The 22121-nt window shown below is 50.6% G+C and overlaps 2 protein-coding genes across 6 annotated transcripts; one reads left to right on the top strand and one right to left on the bottom strand.

Annotated features, from left to right (window-relative positions):
• The first annotated feature begins 452 nt into the window (after positions 1-452).
• NPR2 (natriuretic peptide receptor 2) lies at positions 453-19131 on the top strand. Of its 4 annotated transcripts, none has more exons than XM_004048004.5 (22): positions 453-1949; positions 2772-2977; positions 8504-8617; positions 8911-9046; positions 9278-9372; positions 9598-9730; positions 9959-10043; positions 10531-10651; positions 10814-10888; positions 11094-11171; positions 11390-11494; positions 11619-11690; positions 14951-15110; positions 15270-15425; positions 15505-15673; positions 15832-15978; positions 16460-16583; positions 16767-16835; positions 17948-18122; positions 18194-18292; positions 18556-18647; positions 18780-19131. In XM_004048004.5, exons 1-22 carry the CDS (start codon positions 1283-1285, stop codon positions 18843-18845), a joined length of 3144 nt encoding a protein of 1047 aa, XP_004048052.1. In that variant the 5' UTR covers positions 453-1282; the 3' UTR covers positions 18846-19131. The 4 variants fall into 4 exon arrangements, with proteins under 4 accessions (XP_004048052.1, XP_018888860.1, XP_018888862.1 ...); XM_019033315.3 differs by having other exon boundaries at positions 10522-10651; XM_019033317.3 differs by lacking the exon at positions 10814-10888 and having other exon boundaries at positions 18780-19126.
• On the bottom strand, positions 17482-21698 carry SPAG8 (sperm associated antigen 8). 2 transcript variants are annotated; one of them, XM_055351589.2, is made up of 7 exons: positions 21527-21698; positions 20581-21424; positions 20282-20456; positions 20035-20080; positions 19837-19951; positions 19645-19707; positions 17482-17745 (listed from the first exon to the last, which is right to left on the bottom strand). In XM_055351589.2, the coding sequence occupies exons 1-7, from the start codon at positions 21568-21570 to the stop codon at positions 17725-17727; spliced, it is 1308 nt and encodes a 435-aa protein (XP_055207564.1). In that variant the 5' UTR covers positions 21571-21698; the 3' UTR covers positions 17482-17724. The 2 variants fall into 2 exon arrangements, with proteins under 2 accessions (XP_055207564.1, XP_004048055.1); XM_004048007.4 differs by having other exon boundaries at positions 17482-19530; positions 21527-21697.
• Positions 21699-22121: the final 423 nt, after the last annotated feature.

Genomic DNA, 22121 nt, shown 5'->3' with positions numbered 1-22121 from the left:
TAAGCCGCACTGCCGTCGGGAGGGCGCTATGGTTTGCTAGGTGGGGGGGCTGGTGAGGATACCACACGTCTGGGGATCCTCGACTGCTTCCTGGAGCCTGGAACCACTGAGGGACTCAGGGAGTTCAGAGCGGAGACCCAAGAAGAGCGGGCTGAGCGAGGGGGAGAGGACAAACCCTGGGGTCGCTGGCGTGTGTGAGATGGAAATGGAAGGAGGGGCGGCAGGGGGACCAGGGGCGTGGGGGAGACCAGGGTAGGCCCTGAGAGTGAGGGAGCGCCCGGGAACCCTGCTGGCCGGCGAGGCCTTGGTGCGGAGCCCCTAAGTGCTCACCGGGGTGGGTTTGGGACCTGGCGGTCCCGAGCGCCCGGGTGGGGGGTGGAGGAAGGCAGCCGGCGCCGGAGGGTGGGGCCGGGAGGGAGGAGGAGGGGCAGCGGGGGAGGGGCGGGGGCGGGCGGCCTGCCCGGGGGAGTCGCACTCGGCCGCCGGCGCAGCGAGCGGAGACGGGCCGGGCCGAGGCGACCTGACCCGGACGAGCGGCGCGCGCGGGGCCCAGGCGGGGGGCGGGAGGAAGCGCCGGGCAGCGCCGGCCGCCGGGGCCCAGGAGAAGCGGAGCAGAGAGGAGCGGGGACACGGGCGGGGCCGCCGTAGCTCCGGATGGGACCAGCGCCCGGGCCCGTTAGTCCAAGCAGGAGCTCCGGGAGAATCCTTCTCAGGGAGATTTACCCCTGCCTTCCCCTGCCCTCCGGCCCAGGCCTCGCTTCGCTCCCCGCCTGCCCATGATCCCAGTCCTTCCGCGGCGCGGGCACCCTCCCACCTTACCCCCTTGGTCCTATGTGGCGCAGCGCCCTCCTGCCCTCCCGGCCCTTTCAGCTGTGAGGTTCCCCCAGGCCGTTTCTTTGTACCACCCGCCCCCCACCCCCACCCCATCCCAGTCCCAGATCCCCTTTTCCTTCTCAGCTTTAGATTCATCAGGCTTCTTCGCCTCGCACTGTCCCCATCCTGGCCGCAGGCCCCCTCGGTCCCTCCCTCCCCCTGCCACCCCGCTCTCAGTCCTCAGTCCTTGCCCTAGGCTGGTAGCCCACTCCTTGCCCGCCCCCCGTCTTCCTCCCATCTCCCCCTCCTCTCCCCGGCCCCCAGCACCTTCTGCATCCCAGCCTACCTAGCCTACTCCTCCTCTTCCTGGCCCTCTTCCCCAGGCTCCAGGCTGGGGGGTACTCGCGTCTCCCCTGTAGGCCAGAGCAGCCCCAAGTTCTGGGGGCGGTGGGGCTGCTGCTTTATCCCCATGGCGCTGCCATCACTCCTGCTGTTGGTGGCAGCCCTGGCAGGTGGGGTGCGTCCTCCCGGGGCACGGAACCTGACGCTGGCGGTGGTGCTGCCAGAACACAACCTGAGCTATGCCTGGGCCTGGCCACGGGTGGGACCCGCTGTGGCACTAGCTGTGGAGGCTCTGGGCCGGGCACTGCCCGTGGACCTGCGGTTTGTCAGCTCCGAACTGGAAGGCGCCTGCTCTGAGTACCTGGCACCGCTGAGCGCTGTGGACCTCAAGCTGTACCATGACCCCGACCTGCTGTTAGGTCCCGGTTGCGTGTACCCTGCTGCCTCTGTGGCCCGCTTTGCCTCCCACTGGCGCCTTCCCCTGCTGACTGCGGGTGCTGTGGCCTCTGGTTTTTCGGCTAAGAATGACCATTATCGTACCCTGGTTCGCACTGGCCCCTCTGCTCCCAAGCTGGGTGAGTTTGTGGTGACACTACACGGGCACTTCAATTGGACTGCCCGTGCTGCCTTGCTGTACCTGGATGCTCGCACAGATGACCGACCTCACTACTTCACCATCGAGGGCGTCTTTGAGGCCCTGCAGGGCAGCAACCTCAGTGTGCAGCACCAGGTGTATGCCCGAGAGCCAGGGGGCCCCGAGCAGGCCACCCACTTCATCCGGGCCAACGGGCGCAGTGAGTGTGGCCCGGGCTATTTTAGGGTCAGGGGAGGAGGGTCGCTGTGTCCCTAAAGCTCAGCACTGGGGAACTGTAGATGGAGATAGGCATTGAGCAGCTGTATGTGGTGGTTGGGATCAAGAAGCACAAGTGGACAGAGCACCTGTGAGAGGGCCAAGGCTTCATCATGGGAGCTTGTGAACACCTTAGGCAGATGCAAACAAGGAAGAAGAGAGCATGAGGGGTGAAGCCTTGTATCAAGGTGGAATATGAAAACGAGGGGATATTAAGTTTCGGGAGCAATGTTTGTGCCCTAGAGTAGTGAATGTGATTGACAGCCACTCTGAAATGTGCTCTGTCTATGATCAGAGCTACCACCCAGACTGGGCGCCAAGACCCCTTGGTGGTGTAAAAATAATGAGGGCTCCATGAACGGACTCAGGGCTCAGCAGATTTGGGAAAGACAGATAAAGCTCATACTGAGAAATCTGTGCTGTCTGTGCCTTTGAGCCCAGGGAAGGGCAGGGAAGAGTCAGAGAGCAGGCTGGTTGGGTGGGGAGCAGCAAGGGAGGCTCTGGGAAAGGGAGGGGCTTGAGAGTGACAGCTCCCTTCCTCTGGGGTCTGGACAGGCTCTGACTTCTGCCAGATGGTCCATATGGCCCCAGGGTGCTTATGGTGGACTCCAAGGGGGGTGGGCTGGGGAGCATCTGCTTTGGGGTTGATAGGTTAGGGCACTCTCTTTCTTGCTGAAGAGGGACATCCCAGTGATTCAGAGAGGGGGCTGTGTGGGGGACCTGGATACCTTCTCAGGGTGCTCCTCTGTCATGTACCTGCTCCCAGTTGTGTATATCTGCGGCCCTCTGGAGATGCTGCATGAGATCCTGCTTCAGGCCCAGAGGGAGAATCTGACCAATGGGGATTATGTCTTCTTTTACCTGGATGTCTTTGGGGAGAGTCTCCGTGCAGGCCCCACACGTGCTACAGGCCGGCCCTGGCAGGACAATCGCACCCGGGAACAGGCCCAGGCCCTCAGAGAGGCCTTTCAGGTATCATTTGAGCCAAATCTGAAGGAGGAGGGGGAAGAGGGGCTTCGCTGGAAATTCTCTCTCACAAGACCCCAAAGAAACCCTAGGAACCAGGCAGGAATTGTGAGCCACAGGAGTAAAATGAACAGAGGCATTCTGAGTCTAGTGTCACCCTTTCTTACTTCTCTACTTTTGTGACTCTTAGTGTGCTTGCTGCCAAGACTGACTTTGGCTGCCTCCAAAATCCTAAAACCCTGACTTTCCTAAGTGCCAGTAGTAGGCTATATTGTGGGGGAGAAAAGTTCAGGAAAAGATCTGATCCTAGCCCTTGGGTGGGCTTCCACCCTTTATGGAGAGGTGAGGCATCGTTCTGGTACAGTCAGACAAAGTTTGAGAAAGGATATGATTATGTGTCCTGGAACAGACACTAAGAACTTTAGTGGCTCAGAGGAGGAAGAGTCAGTGTGGGCTGTGTTTAGGGAAGGCTTTTACACAGGAAGTGAGACCCTATTGTGACTTTAATGATAGATGTCATATTCATAGTCAGAGTGGGAGAGGAGATCCAAGCATCCTGAGCAAAGAGAAAAAGATAGGAATGGGCGTGTTTGAGAGACCAAGAAGATACTGACCCGACAAGAATGAGAGGTTCACTTAAAGGAGATACAGGAAATAAAGTTGCAAAGGTAGAATCAGATTAAGGAGAGCTCTAAGTCTTAAGGCACTAGGACTTGAATTTGGGGTCCTTGACTTTTTTTGTGTGTGTGTGTGGAGATAAATATACAGTAGTGACAGAATTCAGGATTAGAAGAGGGGGAGACCTGGGGCAGTGAGACCAACTGTAACAGATTAGAAGGGGGTGAGGTGATATGGCTTGAACTCGTGTGATGATAGCAGGAATGGAAAGAAACGCATTTCAGATTTCAGAAAATTTGTGGGGAATGTTGGCATGACTCTGTTCATTTCACTCCTGCTCAAAACTTTCAGTGACTTGTGTTCTAGAGAATAAAATTCTGACTCCTTATTGTGACATTTAAGACCTTCTGCAGTCTGTTCTCAAACCACTTTTTCAGTCTCACCTCCTGGTACCCTCATGCTGAGAACTGCAGCCTACCACGCCTCTGAGTTCCCCCAACCCCAGGGCCTTCCTGCCCCTGTGCCTTTATGTTCTTTTTCCTTTTGTCTGGAATGCTCTTCCTTCCCTCATCCCAAATATCTGCCTCTCAAAATCATACCCATGAATCTTCCCCTGATTCCCCCGCCACTTTTTTACTAACCTTGCATATAAGTGTTTCCCGTGTATTTATCCATATCCCTCCTTTTTTCCAAGAAGGATTGGAGGTGGCTTATGGGATAACCTTAAAGTCCTTTAAACTCTGGGATTATTTGGTTCTAAGTAGCTGTGTATAAGGGCTGGACCTGGGTGGCCATTCTTCTCCAGTAAGGTTTTATGTGGCTGTGATTATATATTTGGTTGCGACTGACGAGTGTGTGTCTGACTGAGAATGACATAGCTGTTTGCATGCCTGAGAATGAGTCTGTGACTGTCACACTTGAATATGGGCAGTGGCAGGGCAGGTTTTGTTTATGCCATAATGTTTTCCTAAAACAATCTTCTCACCTTTGTCTGGGTAATGCTTCCATATTCTTTAAGACTCATACCAGTTATTTTCCTTTCTAGGAAATGATCCCAGAATCCCTAAGTGGGACTGAATTTCCTACTGTTTTGCTTAACTCCATCTACCATAGAACTAACCATATTATTCAGTCTGTGTTTGATTTATTTGAAGGCTGACTCATTTCATTAGTATTTACTGAGCACCTATCATATCCAGGAACTGTGCTAGGTACTGGTATGCAAGGGAGAGCATAACAGACTTTGTTCCTGCCTTTTTGGAGTTTACATTTGGTAGGATGGGCAGGCAATAAATAAGTAAGCAAATAAATACAAATGTAGGAATATATTGTGATTGTTACTAAAACATAAAGAGGAAAGGAATAGAGTGCTATGAAAAGAGAAGAACAAGGGGATTGTACTTCAGCTGGTGTGGACTGCAGAAGATCTGTGACCCTCTCAGATGGGAGCACTCCATAACCTTCCCGGTTATATCGTTTTTCTTTTTGAGACAGCTCTGTTGCCCAAGTTGGAGTGCAGTGGTGTGATCACAGCTGCTCACTGCAGTCTTGACCTCCCAGGCTGAAGCAATCCTCCCACCTCAGCCTCCCGAGTTGCTGGGACTACAGGCATATGACACCATGCCCAGATAATTTTTTATTTTTTATAGAGATGGGGTCTTATCATGTTGCCCAGGCTGGTCTCGAACTCCTGGGCTCAAATGATCTTCTTGCCTTGGCCTCTCAAAGTGCTGGGATTACAGGCATGAGCCACTGCGCCTTGCTGGCTGTATTCTATTTGTGGAAGAAAAGCCTCACTTTCTTCTGTGAGCATTATTGCCCAGCCAAGGGTCCCCAGCATTAAGGGTAGCGAGAGGAGGGATCTAGTCATCCAATAATCAGTTATATCAATTAACTCTCAGTTCTCCCCCTCACTGTGGGCATTATTCAGACAGAGAAATAAAGAGGGAACCTTTGCTGCAACACAAGAGAAGGGAACTAGGCAGCCAGGAATATGCTGATGGGAAGTTCAAGGCTTTGGGTAGGTGGGGCTGAGGGGTGATGAGGTGCCCCACCGCCCCCCCCCCCCCCCACCTTCCAATGCGGAAGCAGGGGAGAGTCTGAGGGAAGTTGGGCAGTTAGCTACAGCCAAGCAAGGATGAAAGAGCACAGAGCCCTTCTCCCAGAGACACTGGCCCTCTGAGGTCCCAGACCAGGCCAGCCTGGAAAAGGTGGCAATAGAGGAAAGGAGGCCTCGACACAGATGCCCACAGCTTTTCCAGGAGGGTATCATGCTCAAGGAAAGGCCCTAGCTCATGCCGTATCGATACTGGCTACTGGGGAGAGAGCTCTGAAATCAAGTATGTTGATATGATTTTTCGCTCCCATTTAGCCACTAGCTGCTCCAGGTCAGGGATCATGCTCATCTTCATATTCCATATGTCTAGCATGTAGTAGGTGTTTAACACATATTTGCTGAATTGAATTAGGGGTGTGTTGGGGAGAGGGGGATAGGATGAGGAATTCACCTAGACAGGAGTAGAGCTGACAAGTAATGTAAACTAGGTGATCAACCAGGATAGGGAAGAAAAGATTGAGTGGAACTAAATAAGCAATGACCAGGCTCTGAGGATCCAGAAGCCCAGGCTGGTCAATGGAGGACTACAGGGTTAGAAACCCAGGCGGAGGTCACAACCTACATGACCAGCATGAGATTGGGTTACACGCAGGGAGCACCAGCGGCAAGAATGGAAGAAAGCACTAAACCAAGGGCTTGGAGACCACTTGTCTCGTTAGGCCACTGTTGACCACTCTCCAGTTGGCCAGGGCAAGTCTCAGTGGGCGGGTCCACAGATAGAAGCAGGTGCCTCCTGAGGGTGCACATTTCCTAGGTGTGCTCCTGGCACCCACCCACCACTGCACCCATTGGTGGCGGACTTTGCTTGTTTTTTCCACCTGGGGTCCACTGTGAAGTGGGACACAATTATCCTCCTTCACTTTCTCTCAAACCCCTGAGCAAGCACAGAAACTGTTTGAGGTTGTGTTTTTTTTTTGGTTTGGTTTTTCATTTTTGTTTTTTGGTACTACAACTACAACTAGTAACCACAGCAAAAACAGTTCTAGCATAGCAGTTTAGGGGGACCATGGGGTCAAAACTATTTAAAAGTAATACAAAGATCTTATCTGCTTTGTCACGCTTGTTCTTTTGTGATTGTGTAGTGAAGTTTCCCAGAGGTTACATGGCATGATGATGTCATCACTTGGACAGCTATGGAAGGTGTGCTTGTGTGTTCTTGCGTTTTCAAAATTTATCAGTTTTAATTTCTAAGACGGTCAATATTGATAGATATAGTCCACATAAACAAACTTTATTTGGGGTCCTTAATAATTTTTAAGAGTGTAAAGTGATTGTGAGACCAAAAGTTTGATAACTGCTAGCCTAGCAAACCAGCCAAACTTAGTGTTGAGAATTAGTGTTAAAAATGTGTTAAAAACCTATCATCAGCCTTTATTGAAATATAAATTGTGTTGAACCTGATCTTTTCTCGCCCTTTTCCTGACTTTTTACATTGCTTGTCAACAATATTCTACCTCTTTATTTTATTCTTGGAACAGGTGCTACTGAATGAACTATTTCAACCCTTTCCTCAGTTGCCTTCTCTTTTTAAAAAAATTTTACCTGAGACTGGGAGAATGTTAGAAGTGTGTAATCAGGCAGCCAAATGCTCTAGAAAGAATAATGATATCTTGAGGCAAGCTGCAGTCTAATATAATGAATGCATATTAGAAATCGACTTTATTATTTCCTATCTGTAATGAATTGATACATAATAGGCCATATGTGATGTGTCTAGTGCAGCGTATCTCTATGGTCCACATGTACTTTCTATGACAAGAATAAACAAAACTGGGAGAAATGACCGGATTTTAAATTATCATTTCACAAAGTCATGTTTCATAAAATATATTGAACTGAAGTCTTTCCTTGAAGTTGTGATGCCAGTTTCCTGTTGGAGCAGAGGTTGGTCTCAGTGACTATGTGGCCTGAGGCAGGGCCTGAGACTGGGAGGTCCAGCAGCTCAGGAAGGGGAAATGTGTGAGACTAATGGGAGCCAAGCAGGCACTTTGGTGAGAGACAGAGATGCTGACTCATGCGCCAGTGAGATGTGTGCATGTCTGAGATCACATGTGTCATTTGCTTACCTGTGAAATGTGTGTGGGCATGTGACTATGTGTTTGTCCCTGTGACACATCTATTACTCAGTAAGCGGGACAGTGCTATTTGTGGTAGGTGTTCCACACATTAAATGGATGAGCACACAGCTTTTCACAGGTGGAATCACTGTCTCAAAGTATTTCCCTCAGTTGTCATAGGGCCTGAAATCTCTGTAATTCACTGGGCGGAGACACTGTGTTCAAGTGGCCGAAATGACAATGTCAGTATTTTACTGATGACATTAACAGTGATTAACATCTCAGAGAGGAGCTGTTAGTGGGTGTTGTCCTTGGTCATAAGCAGATACCCAGAAAGCAAGGGACAGAGGAGCCGTGTGAGCTGTGGTGGCCTGGCAGAAACCTGGATGCTGGAAGGGAGCTCTGGAAGATGTTGGGCTGGGCTTTGGGGATGGGGTTGACTATTATTTGCCAGTTTCCACCTTCCCAGAACCAGTCCTATCTACCTTTCAGGAGGAGTGCCACTCCCTCTTCCCAGATGTATGAAACACAACACACACACACACACACACACACACACACACACACACACACACACACACACACACACACAGAGGTCAGTAGCCCTTTCAAAGCCTTCAGACTCACCTGTGTATATTTTATATCATGTATATTTTACCAAGTTTCCCTGTCCTGCATCTTCTCTTCCCCTAATGCCTATCTTGAATCCTGTTCACTCTTCCCCATATGCTGCTGGTACAGACTGTATTGGTGATCACGTACCGAGAACCCCCAAATCCTGAGTATCAGGAATTCCAGAATCGTCTGCTGATAAGAGCCCGGGAAGACTTTGGTGTGGAGCTGGGCCCTTCCCTGGTAAGTAGATCTCTCCCTTCCTCAGAGTCAGGTCAAGCTTTGGGGAAGGGCTTCTCTCCCAAACTCAGCATCAAGTCTTGGCTGTGGAGCAAGCCCAACTTTGGGGGGTCTCCGCTTCCGTCCAGGATTTTTCCTTCTGCCCTAGGGAGTAGTTAGGAAGGGATGGCACTTTAGGAATAAGAGGAGGGAAGAAAGCAAACCAGAAGAGAGAATAGGTAGAAGGGAGACCCCAGAGAGAGGGGAAGGGGCCTTGCAGGACATTTGGAGAGTACTGCTGAAGTTGCCACCCCCAGATGAACCTCATCGCTGGCTGCTTCTATGATGGGATCCTGCTATATGCTGAAGTCCTGAATGAGACAATACAGGAAGGAGGCACCCGGGAGGATGGACTTCGAATTGTGGAGAAGATGCAGGGACGAAGATATCACGGTAATGAAGAGGGGTCAATGGGGGTCTGAGGGCTGATGTCAGGAATAGAGTGGGCTGAAGAAGAAACAGATGTTAGGGTCACCACAGCTTTAGTGGGGGTTAGTGAATATGGCAGAGGTGCCCACACCTCAAGATCGGGGAAGGGTAGACTCTGAGGGAGCCGTAGGCATGAGTGAGTGGGAGAGGAGCCCAGGGTAGACCTCAAAGAAAGGACACTCTTTTCTGTCTTAGGTGTAACTGGGCTGGTTGTCATGGACAAGAACAATGACCGGGAGACTGACTTTGTCCTCTGGGCCATGGGAGACCTGGATTCTGGGGACTTTCAGGTGATGGGGGAGGAGGCAGGGAAGAGAGTGTGGCCCTGCAAAATCCAGCTTTCAAGGGTTCAGTGGGGGCAGAACCAAAACTACTAGATGAGGGACTTGTTTTCTCTGCTGGCACTGCATCCTGGCTGGGTGGTAGGCTGGGGAGAAAAGCAGCAAAACAGCTGGGGTCTGGGGAGGAGGCTGGTGGGAGCACGCCTGTGGGCCCAGCTTTTTGCTTCCTTACAGCCTGCAGCCCACTACTCGGGAGCTGAGAAGCAGATTTGGTGGACGGGACGGCCTATTCCCTGGGTGAAGGGGGCTCCTCCCTCGGACAATCCCCCCTGTGCCTTTGACTTGGACGACCCATCCTGTGATAAAAGTGGGTGTGTGCAGGGACCGGGAGCAGCTTTCCTCCCTTTGCTTTCCATTCATGGCCTCCACCCTCACTGACCCTCCACTCTTAACTGTGCTTCTGCCTTTACGTCTGCATCCCTCCCTCCTCATTTCTTCCTACTCCCAAGGAGTCTGTCTATGCACCTATGCACCCCGTTCTCCATTCTGCCAAGTCCGCACACAGTCTTCCTCAGGGTCTCTATTTCCCCTTCAGCTCCACTTTCAACCCTGGCAATTGTGGCTCTGGGCACAGGAATCACCTTCATCATGTTTGGTGTTTCCAGTTTCCTAATTTTCCGGTGAGTTCTGGGTTTCTTGCTGACCTACTCCCTGCCCCCATTGCCACACAACCTCTGGCTGAAGCCAGGTGGTCCCTATAACGTGGGATAGGGTAGTAGGTTTCTTAATTTGCTGGTTGTCTCTTAGATCCAACAGCATCTTCCTCTCTAGCCTTTCTCTTTAATTGTCGCTTAGCCTAGGTGTTTGTTCCACTTTTGGTCCTAGACTGGATATACTAACTAGTGTTTTTCAGTGGGGTTAAGATCAAAGGTGAATTTTCCATTGGTCTTCTTTTAGGAAAGAACTTTCACCCCCAATCTCTGTGTTTGTTAGTGGGCATAGGGCATGTGCCAGATATGCCGAGAATGCAGCCTTATCTTCCAGCCCTGTCTCTCCGGTGTAACAGTTGCAGCTTCAGGAGCTGCAGGAAGCCCCTGCAACCCTGCTGTTGGCTTGGGGGTGGCAGGATTCGGCTTGCCAGTCAACTGAGGTGTGCAGTCCTTACAGAAAGCTGATGCTGGAGAAGGAGCTGGCTAGCATGTTGTGGCGTATTCGCTGGGAAGAACTGCAGTTTGGCAACTCAGAGCGTTATCACAAAGGTGCAGGCAGTCGCCTCACACTGTCGCTGGTGAGCCCTTGTCTCAGCTGTTCCTCTGCCTCCCTCTGAGTTCCTGTCCCTTCTTACCCTGGATCTCTCCCAGCACATTGGCTTGTAATGATAGCCCCTGCACTACCACCATCATCTAATGTTCCTTTCATCCTTCCGCCTCCATGTTGCCCTTGGCCCCAGCGGGGATCCAGTTACGGCTCGCTCATGACAGCCCATGGGAAATACCAGATCTTTGCCAACACCGGTCACTTCAAGGTGAACAGTCATTTGCTTGTTCTGGTCCCCACCATTTCATCCTGTCTCATCCCCATCTGCCACCTCTGCCCCTGAACCTCTGTCCCTCATACCCCCGTCTCTGTGCCCCGCTGAGCTCCTGGGCGCTTCCACTGCTCTCTAGCATTTCCTTGTACCCAGAATTTCTGATATTCACTTTCCTTTCCCCTTTCACTACCACCATCAGGGAAATGTTGTCGCCATCAAACATGTGAATAAGAAGCGCATTGAGCTGACCCGGCAGGTTCTGTTTGAACTCAAACATGTATGTAACAGAGGATGGACTCAAACATGTATGTAACGGAGGAGTGGTGAAAACTATGAAATAGTAAAATTGGCTAGATGGGCAAGGGGTTGATTTATAAATGATTTTAAAATCATAGATACAACTAAGAGAAAGGTCCTCTTATGTAGTGGTAAGTTTCTGTATCTAATTTTTAACTCTTTCAATTTTCTTATCCTTCCCATTGTTTTTTCTGCCAGATGAGAGATGTTCAGTTCAACCATCTCACTCGCTTCATTGGCGCCTGCATAGACCCTCCCAACATTTGCATTGTCACTGAATATTGTCCTCGTGGGAGTTTACAGGTGAGAGATAGGTGTAGGAGATTATGGCAGGGGTGGGAAGGATAGACCCAAAGTTATACTGACTCAATGCCGGGTGATAGCTGGTGGGACCAGGACAGACAATCTATTCCATGTCACTTACCAGGATATTCTAGAAAATGACAGCATCAACTTGGACTGGATGTTTCGTTATTCACTCATTAATGACCTTGTTAAGGTGAGTCTTCCCCACTCCTTAAAAGTTCATCCACTTTAAATCACTTCCACTGTTCTTTGATTGTGGTTTTTCTCCTTCTAGTCCTCTGAAAGTCCTGTTCTCTCATCTCCCCTTATTCCCATGGTCTGGTAATAATGGGTAAACAAGGAGTCTGGGGCTTACAACTGGGACAGTGAGTTTTACCTGCCACAAGGAGTCCTGTGCCTGTAGAGAGTTTCTATCTTTCTGTCTTAAATATCTCATGTCTCTTTCCATCATCTCTTTTACCTCTAAGAACTCATAAAATGAGTGGAGTCTCTGAACATATTTATCTCTTGTTTTTCCTGTCATTATTTTACTCTCTGAACATATTTATCTCCTGTTTTTCCTCTCATTATTTTACTCTCTGACCAATATTTGGCATGTCTGCCCTTTTGTTCAGAAAACTGAAATTTAAAAAAGGAACATTTACTAGTAGAACTAAGAGAAATCAAGGAAGATTGTACTAAAAACCTTTGGTACTCTTCTGTTATACTAGGTTTTAGCTATGTTCAAATGACTCAGAGGCCCATGGATTTGTGGAGCATAAAATAGAATCTTGCATGAGTTGGACAGGTTTTCTGAAATAAGTCTCATAGCCAATGAGCATCCCAGTGGATCACCCCACACTGTATTTGAAGCTAGCTTTGGTTTTCTGCTGAATTCTCATGAAGTTATTTAAAAAGTATTTTTTTGGTGTGTGAAAATTTGCTATCAAATGAGAGATAAAAATATTAGTAAAGCCAATGTCATGCTCAACTAGAGGTGTGATGATAAATATAAGACACGACTCTTGAGAGAACAGTGATTTGGTGGAAAAGTGATTTACAACAAAGCCAGAAGCCTAATCCTGTGATTTTTGAAGGCATCCTTTGCACAGTTTCCACACAAGTAAATTCACAACTTCAGAGATTCCCAAAAGTTTTGTTGATACCAAAAGAAATAAAAAGGAAGAGTTCATAGAGATTAGAGTTATGAAGTAAGTCCAGAGCTAAACATTTAGACGGAAATGTTTTTCGTTAGCATATTGAACCTTGTATCCTCTTTCTGTCTCACCTGAACTGACTTGGGTGGCTCCTAGGGTTTCATTTTTGGGGAGCATCATTAAGACTTTTTTTTTTTTTTTCTGAGACAGGGTCTTATTCTGTCACCCAGGCTAGAGTGTAGTGGCTAGATCACTGCTCACTGCAGCTTCGACCTCCTGGGCTCAAGTGATTCTCCCATCTTAGCCTCCTGAGTAGCTGGGACCACAGCGTGTGCTGCAGTGCCCGGCTCATTTTTGTATTTTTGGTAGAGATGGGGTTTCGCCATGTTGCTGAGGCTGGTCTTGAACTGCTGGGCTCAAGCAATCTGCCAGCCTTGGCCTCCCAAAGTGCTGGGATTACAGGCATGAGCCACTGAGCCCGGCCTTTAAGACTGTCTTTCAGCTCCTTGGAGGCAAAGGTTTTTCCCTCTCTGGACCCACAGAGCCAGCAGTTTTAGGCTTCTGCACTGGCTTAGCAGATTTTGTCCATTTTCCAGGTTTACGATGTTCTGCACTTTCTCTCTGATCCAGCATTCCCTCTAGTAGATCTTGTTCCTCCTCTACCCCGACTCGCCCACCTCCCTCTAGTAGATCTTGTTCCTCCTCTACCCCGACTCGCCCACCTCCCTCTAGTAGATCTTATTCCTCCTCTACCCCGACTCGCCCACCTCCCTCTAGTAGATCTTGTTCCTCCTCTACCCCGACTCGCCCACCTCCCTCTAGTAGATCTTGTTCCTCCTCTGCCCCGACTCGCCCACCTCCCTCTAGTAGATCTTGTTCCTCCTCTACCCCGACTCGCCCACCTCCCTCTAGTAGATCTTATTCCTCCTCTACCCCGACTCGCCCACCTCCCTCTAGTAGATCTTGTTCCTCCTCTACCCCGACTCGCCCACCTCCCTCTAGTAGATCTTGTTCCTCCTCTGCCCCGACTCGCCCACCTCCCTCTAGTAGATCTTGTTCCTCCTCTACCCCGACTCGCCCACCTCCCTCTAGTAGATCTTATTCCTCCTCTACCCCGACTCGCCCACCTCCCTCTAGTAGATCTTGTTCCTCCTCTGCCCCGACTCGCCCACCTCCCTCTAGTAGATCTTATTCCTCCTCTGCCCCGACTCGCCCACCTCCCTCTAGTAGATCTTGTTCCTCCTCTGCCCCGACTCGCCCACCTCCCTCTAGTAGATCTTGTTCCTCCTCTGCCCCGACTCGCCCACCTCCCTCTAGTAGATCTTGTTCCTCCTCTACCCCGACTCGCCCACCTCCCTCTAGTAGATCTTATTCCTCCTCTACCCCGACTCGCCCACCTCCCTCTAGTAGATCTTGTTCCTCCTCTACCCCGACTCGCCCACCTCCCTCTAGTAGATCTTATTCCTCCTCTGCCCCGACTCGCCCACCTCCCTCTAGTAGATCTTATTCCTCCTCTACCCCGACTCGCCCACCTCCCTCTAGTAGATCTTATTCCTCCTCTACCCCGACTCGCCCACCTCCCTCTAGTAGATCTTGTTCCTCCTCTACCCCGACTCGCCCACCTCCCTCTAGTAGATCTTATTCCTCCTCTGCCCCGACTCGCCCACCTCCCTCTAGTAGATCTTATTCCTCCTCTACCCCGACTCGCCCACCTCCCTCTAGTAGATCTTATTCCTCCTCTACCCCGACTCGCCCACCTCCCTCTAGTAGATCTTATTCCTCCTCTACCCCGACTCGCCCACCTCCCTCTAGTAGGTCTTGTTCCTCCTCTGCCCCGACTCGCCCACCTACGCCTGGTTATGCATTAAAGTTTACAACTGGTCTTCCTTGGTATATCCAGCTACTCTTGATACCTGGGTCTCAAGTCAAGTCTTCCTAATTAGTAGCCAGGTATCTGAGGCCACCATGGGTGTTATATCATTTTGGTCTTCACCCAAGTTCTGTTCTCTTCACTAATCAAGAAGATTGACTGCCCTCTCCAGGGCTGTCATTTGTAGCTCCACTTATTCCTCTTTTTAAGCATTTTCCCTGTCCCTGGTGGCTGGGTGCCTGTGTCCTGCTTATGATACCAGGAACAGATGACTCTTCTGTTCTTCCTGCTTCCTTGGGTGGAAACTGCAAAGGATGCCTTCCAAAATCAGCTTATTATTTTTGTGGACCCAAGATCTGTAGACAGCTAGCCAGTGCCCATCTCATGGAGAGAGGGTATTCTAAGCCAGATATGATCCAATCCCATGACTTGATCTGTACCCTGCAGGGCATGGCCTTTCTCCACAACAGCATTATTTCATCGCATGGGAGTCTCAAGTCCTCCAACTGTGTGGTGGATAGTCGTTTTGTGCTCAAAATCACAGACTATGGCCTGGCCAGCTTCCGATCAACTGCTGAACCTGATGACAGCCATGCCCTCTATGCCAGTGAGGCCCACCCCCACAACCCACTTTTTATATTGCTCCTCTTTCCACCTAGGGATGGCGGGAGAGGGAGGTGGAGTGACAGTAATATAGGGATGAGCCCAGATGGGCTTGGGGGTGCCCCATTTTGGGGGACCTGGCCAGCCGGTTTCCTCTTTTCAGAGAAGCTGTGGACTGCCCCAGAACTGCTCAGTGGGAACCCCTTGCCAACCACAGGCATGCAGAAGGCTGACGTCTATAGCTTTGGGATCATCCTGCAGGAGATAGCACTTCGCAGTGGTCCTTTCTACTTGGAGGGCCTGGACCTCAGCCCCAAAGGTAAGAGTCAATCCACTACCCACAGCCTCTTCTTCCTGGGGGAACTCTGTTCTTCATCCAAACCTTTGATCACCCTCAGAGATTGTCCAGAAGGTACGAAATGGTCAGCGGCCATATTTCCGGCCAAGCATTGACCGGACCCAACTGAATGAAGAGCTAGTTTTGCTGATGGAGCGATGTTGGGCTCAGGACCCAGCTGAGCGGCCAGACTTTGGACAGATTAAGGGCTTCATTCGGCGCTTTAACAAGTGAGAGGGCATTATGGGGCAGGGGCTTCCCAGGGATAGAAGACTCATTAGTCCTAGTGCATGAAGTGGGGCAGCTGGGACCAGAGGGTGGGTTGGATAGGAAGTCCTGGGAATCTTCAGAATCTTAGAGCAAGTGCCTTATCCTGGCCTCCCCCTAGGGAGGGTGGCACCAGCATATTGGACAACCTCCTGCTGCGCATGGAACAGTATGCCAATAACTTGGAGAAGCTGGTGGAGGAACGCACACAGGCCTATCTGGAGGAAAAACGCAAGGCTGAAGCTCTGCTCTACCAAATTCTACCCCAGTGAGACTTTGTCCCCCTTCCTGTATTTTCTTTTGGGATTCTGCTCTGTTGGGCTCTGCCTCATCAGGCACCTGAGAACTCGCCTCCCCACCCTCAGAACCCTGCTGGCCACAGGGAGCACCCCTGCTTATAGATTATTTGCTGTCATTCTGTCTCCACATCTGCTATGCTGCCTTCTTACTGGCTGCCCATCCCTTCTTAAGACCCTGCTCTACCACGCCCTTGCTTCAGCAAGTGTATGTAAAACAGTCCCAACTTGAGACAGCCCCCATGCACAGGGATTCCCCTCAAAACCCCCCGCCACTTGTGCGCCTTACCTTGCATTAGACTGTAATGTCTTCCCAGCCACTTTCCTCCCTCCCACCTGAAAAGCCCAGCTTTCTTGTTACAGCTTATCTCTGCTGCAGCCACATACACTTTCCCTCTCTCTTCCACTCCTGCTCTCTTGGAGTTTGGCTCATATGGCACCCTTGCTTCCTAGTTCAGTGGCAGAGCAGTTAAAACGGGGAGAGACTGTACAGGCTGAGGCCTTTGACAGTGTTACCATCTACTTCAGTGACATTGTTGGCTTCACAGCATTGTCAGCAGAGAGCACCCCCATGCAGGTGAGAGCCATGGGTGAGAGGTGGCGGGTGGGGTTGGGTGGGTAGGGACCTGGGAAAGCCTCATTGATAATAGGGAAGATGAGTTTGTTCTAGAGTTCCCACATCTTTTGATGGCTTGTGGGTTAAGAATTCTTAGAAATTTGGGCACAAGTCTCAGGGCCTCTGCTTTTCTATCCCTTCTAGGTAGTGACACTTCTTAATGACCTGTATACCTGCTTTGATGCCATAATTGACAACTTTGATGTCTACAAGGTGAGAGCTGAGGCTGCTGTTCAATAGAAGACCCTTTAATAGAGACCCGCTTTGAAACTCAGTCTCCCTGAACCCCACACACCTTACCCACCCCATGATCAGTTTTCCCTCCAGGGTACTCAGCATCCTGGTGCTAGAGTGTACTTCGTAGACAGATGTAGCTCCAGCACTATAATTGTACACTCCAGTCGAATTTCTTGTGAATCCTTTGACTTCCCTAATCAGAACCATCATGAGATTTAGCTCCTATCTCCCTGGAGTATAAATACAGCCTATCCAACATTTCTCTCCAGTCCTCTCCAGACATGGAAGAATCATATAGGATGTGGGTCCAGACTGATTTAGTGGGGTGAGGGAAAATATATTTTAAAAAGTAAAACTTTTTGTTGAAGTTATTGAATTGGATTTATTGTCCTTGGGAGTAAAAATCATCTGGATTTGAATATTGGCTTGTTGCTAACTGTGTGGCCTTAGGTAAGTCACAGAATCTCCCTGAGCCTCAGTTGTTTTATCTGTAAGATGGGAATAATAGATTTGTTGTATGGAAAGTACCTAACATTGTTTGGCATGTGGCAGACTACTATTTAGGGATAACTACTTTATCCCTAAATACTTAGTGTGTATTTCCTAAAAACTTCACTGTGTATTTCCTTAAAACAATGGCATTTATTCTCTTACATAGCTTTGGCACAATTACCAAAATCAAATGCCTGCTTTCCTCCTCTCTGACAGTTTGGGCTGTCTGGTCCATTTCACTGGGCCTGCTTTACCTCCTCACCAGCCTCTGTCCTCTTGAGTTACCCTGTTTTCTTGCTTCCCATTTCCTGATGGCAGAGCCTATTTGTCCATGTCCTGCTGCAGACAGGGTGTTCATTCATTCCGCAAATGTTTACTGAGTATTCACCAGGTGCTGGGTGGAGAAAGAAGACTTAAAGATTCCCTAGACATCTCCTCTCCCCTAGACTCAGGACCATGGCACTTATTTTCTAGTCAATATTCTGGCCTCCAGGATGTCAGGATGATTAATGATGGTGTCCAGCTTGTCTCCCTCTACTTTTTCCCATCCCCTTGGATATAAATAGAGGTGACCTTTTAATCCCCCTCTCAATCAGGTGGAGACGATTGGGGATGCTTACATGGTGGTATCTGGCCTCCCAGGCCGAAATGGTCAACGCCATGCACCAGAAATTGCTCGTATGGCCCTAGCATTACTAGATGCAGTTTCTTCCTTCCGCATCCGCCACCGACCCCATGACCAGCTGAGGCTACGCATAGGGGTCCATACTGGTAAGGCTGACTCTCACTCCAGCCCTAGTCTCCACCTTTCCCAGACTCTCCCAACCTGTTTCTTCTCATAGGGCCAGTCTGCGCTGGGGTTGTTGGCCTGAAGATGCCCCGTTATTGTCTTTTTGGAGACACAGTGAACACTGCTTCTCGAATGGAGTCTAATGGTCAAGGTAAGACATTAGCCCTCAACCCCACTGTTGGCCTCAATTTATCTTGCCCTTTTCTTCTTTTCATAATTCCTCCAATTTCCTAATCTGAGAGACCACAGTTCCTTAGTGTCGCATCCTTGGGCATATTTTGGTTCTAATAGATATGCATTGGGAGCTTCCCAGGGATGGTTGGTCGGGCATGGTGCTATACAGTATCACCAATTCTTTGATTGCCTTTTCTTTGATTCCTCATTCCACCGTCCTCCCCATTCCACCCACCCCAGCGCTGAAGATCCATGTCTCCTCTACCACCAAGGATGCCCTAGATGAGCTAGGATGCTTCCAGCTAGAGCTTCGGGGGGATGTGGAAATGAAGGTGATGGCAGGCCATGGGGAGGGGGGCATGGAAAGGGAGGGTGAAAGTGATTATGGGAATCATAGGGAAAGAGAGGGAGACAAAGGGACTAACATCGAAGCATCTGAATCATGTCCACTCTCCCACTTCCAGGGAAAAGGAAAGATGCGAACATACTGGCTCTTAGGAGAGCGGAAAGGACCTCCTGGACTCCTGTAAACCCCCATTCTTCCCAAGTCAGATAGTCTTCTGCTGCTGGTACCTGGGTGGGCAATGGCCACCACGTCTGCACACACCAGAAATGGACATTTTCATATGCAATGGAAAACAGCCACAAAAAAACCTACCTTATATGGAAGTTGTAGCCCTCTGCAGCTCAGCCCTGTACATATACCTGTCCCTCTCTGGCTTGGTCCCCTTCCTCCCTACTTTCTGTAAATATCTGTATCTAAACCAGAATATTTTGGTCAAATATAAAACAATAATAAAAAAGTTCTGATGTCATAGTGTGGGATAGGGGCAATCCCAAGGAAAGGTTATGGGGTATGCACACAGTGACTCACAGAATCACTAAATTAGCAGTCTCGGGATAAGAGAGAACCCTTTATGTAAAGCCTCTTCAAGTACAGTGAGATTAACTTCCTCCCGACCTCTCTAGTGCAGACAGAAATAGATTCCATATTCCATACCCCACTTCCGTCCTCACCCTTCAGAAAGGAGTCATTCTCCCCCCTCCACCACCCAGCCTTCCTCCGGGACAGGGAAGGGAAGATATTTCTCCCAATTGGTAGGGGTAATTCTCAGGTTCATAGGGCAAAAGTTGCCCCAGAGACAAGGGTACTGGTGTTGAGAAACTGCAGTTCTTTCGGAATGGTGTGTCCAATGTCCTGATGTTACTGACACCCTGGAGGAGTGCCAGGATGAGGATGGATCCCGCTCTCCCCAAGCCAGAACAAAACAACTCTGCCCTACCTTTCCTGCCCCGCTCTGCCCCCAACACTTAGTCACCCTCACACACCGGTAGCTGTGGTGCCCTCTGTATCCAGAAGGTCTCAGGTTGCTCCTGGCGGTAGTCGTGAGGCTGTGAGGGAGGGTACTGAGTAACTCCTGGCCTTCAGCCCTCTCTCTCAACCTCTGGGCTTGGTACTTGGCCACAGCCTGTCAGAGCCCAGCTGGTGCAAGTGGCGGGGGATGGGGGGTGGGTTCTCACCTTTGTTGGGGCAGGAGTCCCTGCTTGCGCCAGCTCCATTCGGTAGTCATGGTGTGTCACAGACCCAACCTCGAAGAGCTTCCTTGTGGGTTCCTGTTCTGCCTGCACCTCTTTACTACGTAGCCCGAGGGGTGTCAAGGCCATTCTCACCCAATTTTTCTCCTCCCCCTCCCTCTTCCCCTTTACCCAATCCCTTACCAGATCTGATGCTGCAGGAGCATCTCCAGCATGGCTTCACGCTTCCCTGTGAGACAGCGGGGGGTAGGCAGGGTGGGGTCTGGTTAAGAAGGAGGCCCAGAAGAAACTAACTTGAGAAAAGGAAGAAGAACCTTGGGGTTCTGCCCTTATATCCATTGGAGAATCCACAGCCCCACCAGAAATTCCTTCCTCTTCTTCCCTCTGACTAATGGACTCGTTCTGGCCTACTCTGTCTCACATTTCACACCTCGAAGTGGCCAATAGACGTTTCCTGGTGGCTGGTATGAGTCTTTCTGGGTGGTGCTGGAGGGCATGGGTGACTTTAGTTGCATAGTCAGCAGTCCCCGGTGTCCGTGTCGGAAGAAAAAACTCTCAGAGCCATCCTGCATGCTTGGGACTTGATCCAGGTGGTTGGTGGCTCTCTGTGGATCCCAAGTTGAATGACTATAATATCCCTTCTGGTATCCACCCTCATGTAAACTACTGCCTCCCCTAAGAAACTGAGGGCAGCCTTCAAGAAAAGGAAGCAGGCCAAAACTTTAATACCTCTTCCTCCCAGTTGTAGAGGAGGCACTGGCCCCGTGGCAAAGTTTCATAGCGAACCATAGGTTTCCCTTTAATGTCTGGGGGTTTCCATAGTCCTCGGGCACCCGTTTCTAAGACTTGCAAAAATTCCCAAGGTGGTTGTTTCTGGGGCTCCCAGGGGCAGTGCTGACTGCAGGAGGTATAGTTAGGGACCCGATCTGCCACCAGGTTTCTGAACCCTGGAGGAATACAGGGGCTGAGCTCAGAGTCAGGGCCAGTGTCTGGACCAGGCCCAGAGGCAGGACCAGGATGAGAGCCAGAGCCATGACCAGGACCAGAGCCAGGACCAGGACCAGAGCCAGAGCCAGGGACAGAGCCACAGCCAGGACCAGAGCCAGAGCCAGGGACAGAGCCACAGCCAGGACCAGAGCCAGAGCCACAGCCATGGCCAGCACCTGAGCTGGAGCCAAGAACAGGCCCAGAGCTAGAGCCTGGAACAGGGCCAGGGTTAGAACTATGGTCAGTTGTAGTGCAAGGGTCCTGAGCAATACAGGAAACATAGACGGGCTGAAAGCCAAGACTCCCATGGGCTATATTGTGGGTAAAGCCGGTTCCTGCACAGGGCTCCCCAAGAAGGCTGGGGTCAGAGGACGGCTCCATGAACTCAGAACAGGGCGCTGGGGTCTTTGTAGATAATGCAGCTGCTTTGGCAGTGGTGAAGGCTGCAGTAGCTGCAGCAGCTGATGCAGCCGCTGCAGCTGCTGCGGTTGCAGCTGCCAGGGCCGACCTAGGACTGTCATCTGAAGAAGGAAACCGTTCCGAAGTGGGCCCCAGTCCTTCGGAGCTGGGCTGTATGTCTAAAGATCTGAAAGAAAGCAAACACGACATGGCTGTCAAAAGCGCAGCAGAGGAAGTCAGCTGACCTTCCTCGTCCCCTTATGCCTGCAGCCAGAGCTGCGGCTCTCACCGCGACCGCGACCGCGATCCCTCCGTAGACTCGTTGGTCCCCATCTTCAGACTCCAGCTACTGGGTTGCCATAGAGACAGCAAACAACTCCTGGAGCCTGCGCAGAAGTACAGCTGGGCGGACTTGCAGGTGGCGGTGGAGGCAAGTCCTCTGCGGGGCGGAAGTCTTCAGCCTAGTGCTGTCAGGGAGGTCCGCTTTCCGGTCCCGGCGGCATTCCGCCTCAGACGGGGTTTTAGGGTTCCGCTGGCTTAAGACCTCGCCCTCCACGTCCAGTCTTTGCGTGCGGTTTTCTAAGATGATGCTTTATGGGGATATGTTGGAAACAGGCACAGGGTTGTGGCATTAGATTACAGCCTACTTGGTGTTTGCTGAGAGGCAAGTAGCTTCCCCTTAGTTTGCTTAGTTCATTCTCAAAAGTGAGTGGGGTCTTTAACAAATGTTAAGGATGAAAATAAACAAACTAGCTTGAGCAAAATGGTGAGACATGGAATAGTGAAAAGGCAGCCGCTTTTGTTTGGGTGTGATTACTCCCCCTCTAATAAAAGACCCTCATATTGACCACCCTCCTCCTAAGCCCCCTTAGAACTGGTTTGAC

Source organism: Gorilla gorilla, chromosome 13, assembly GCF_029281585.2.
Source record: "Gorilla gorilla gorilla isolate KB3781 chromosome 13, NHGRI_mGorGor1-v2.1_pri, whole genome shotgun sequence".
NCBI lineage: Eukaryota > Metazoa > Chordata > Mammalia > Primates > Hominidae > Gorilla > Gorilla gorilla.
Note: the sequence above shows the minus strand (reverse complement) of the source record. Positions and strands in the feature narration are given on the sequence as shown.

Bases quoted from the DNA above. Each gene is read 5' to 3' on its own strand.
- SPAG8 (XM_004048007.4), bottom strand. From the start codon at position 21,570: ATGGGGACCAACGAGTCTACGGAGGGATCGCGGTCGCGGTCGCG. The intron at 20,457-20,580 runs GTATTAAAGTTT...TGGGATCCACAG, and splicing joins TCTACAACTGGGAGGAAGAG to AGAGCCACCAACCACCTGGA. The intron at 19,952-20,034 runs GTAAGGGATTGG...CGGGCTACGTAG, and splicing joins CTCCTGCAGCATCAGATCTG to TAAAGAGGTGCAGGCAGAAC.
- NPR2 (XM_019033315.3), top strand. From the start codon at position 1,283: ATGGCGCTGCCATCACTCCTGCTGTTGGTGGCAGCCCTGGCAGGTGGG. The intron at 9,047-9,277 runs GTAATGAAGAGG...TTTCTGTCTTAG, and splicing joins GCAGGGACGAAGATATCACG to GTGTAACTGGGCTGGTTGTC. The intron at 16,584-16,766 runs GTGAGAGCCATG...TATCCCTTCTAG, and splicing joins CAGAGAGCACCCCCATGCAG to GTAGTGACACTTCTTAATGA.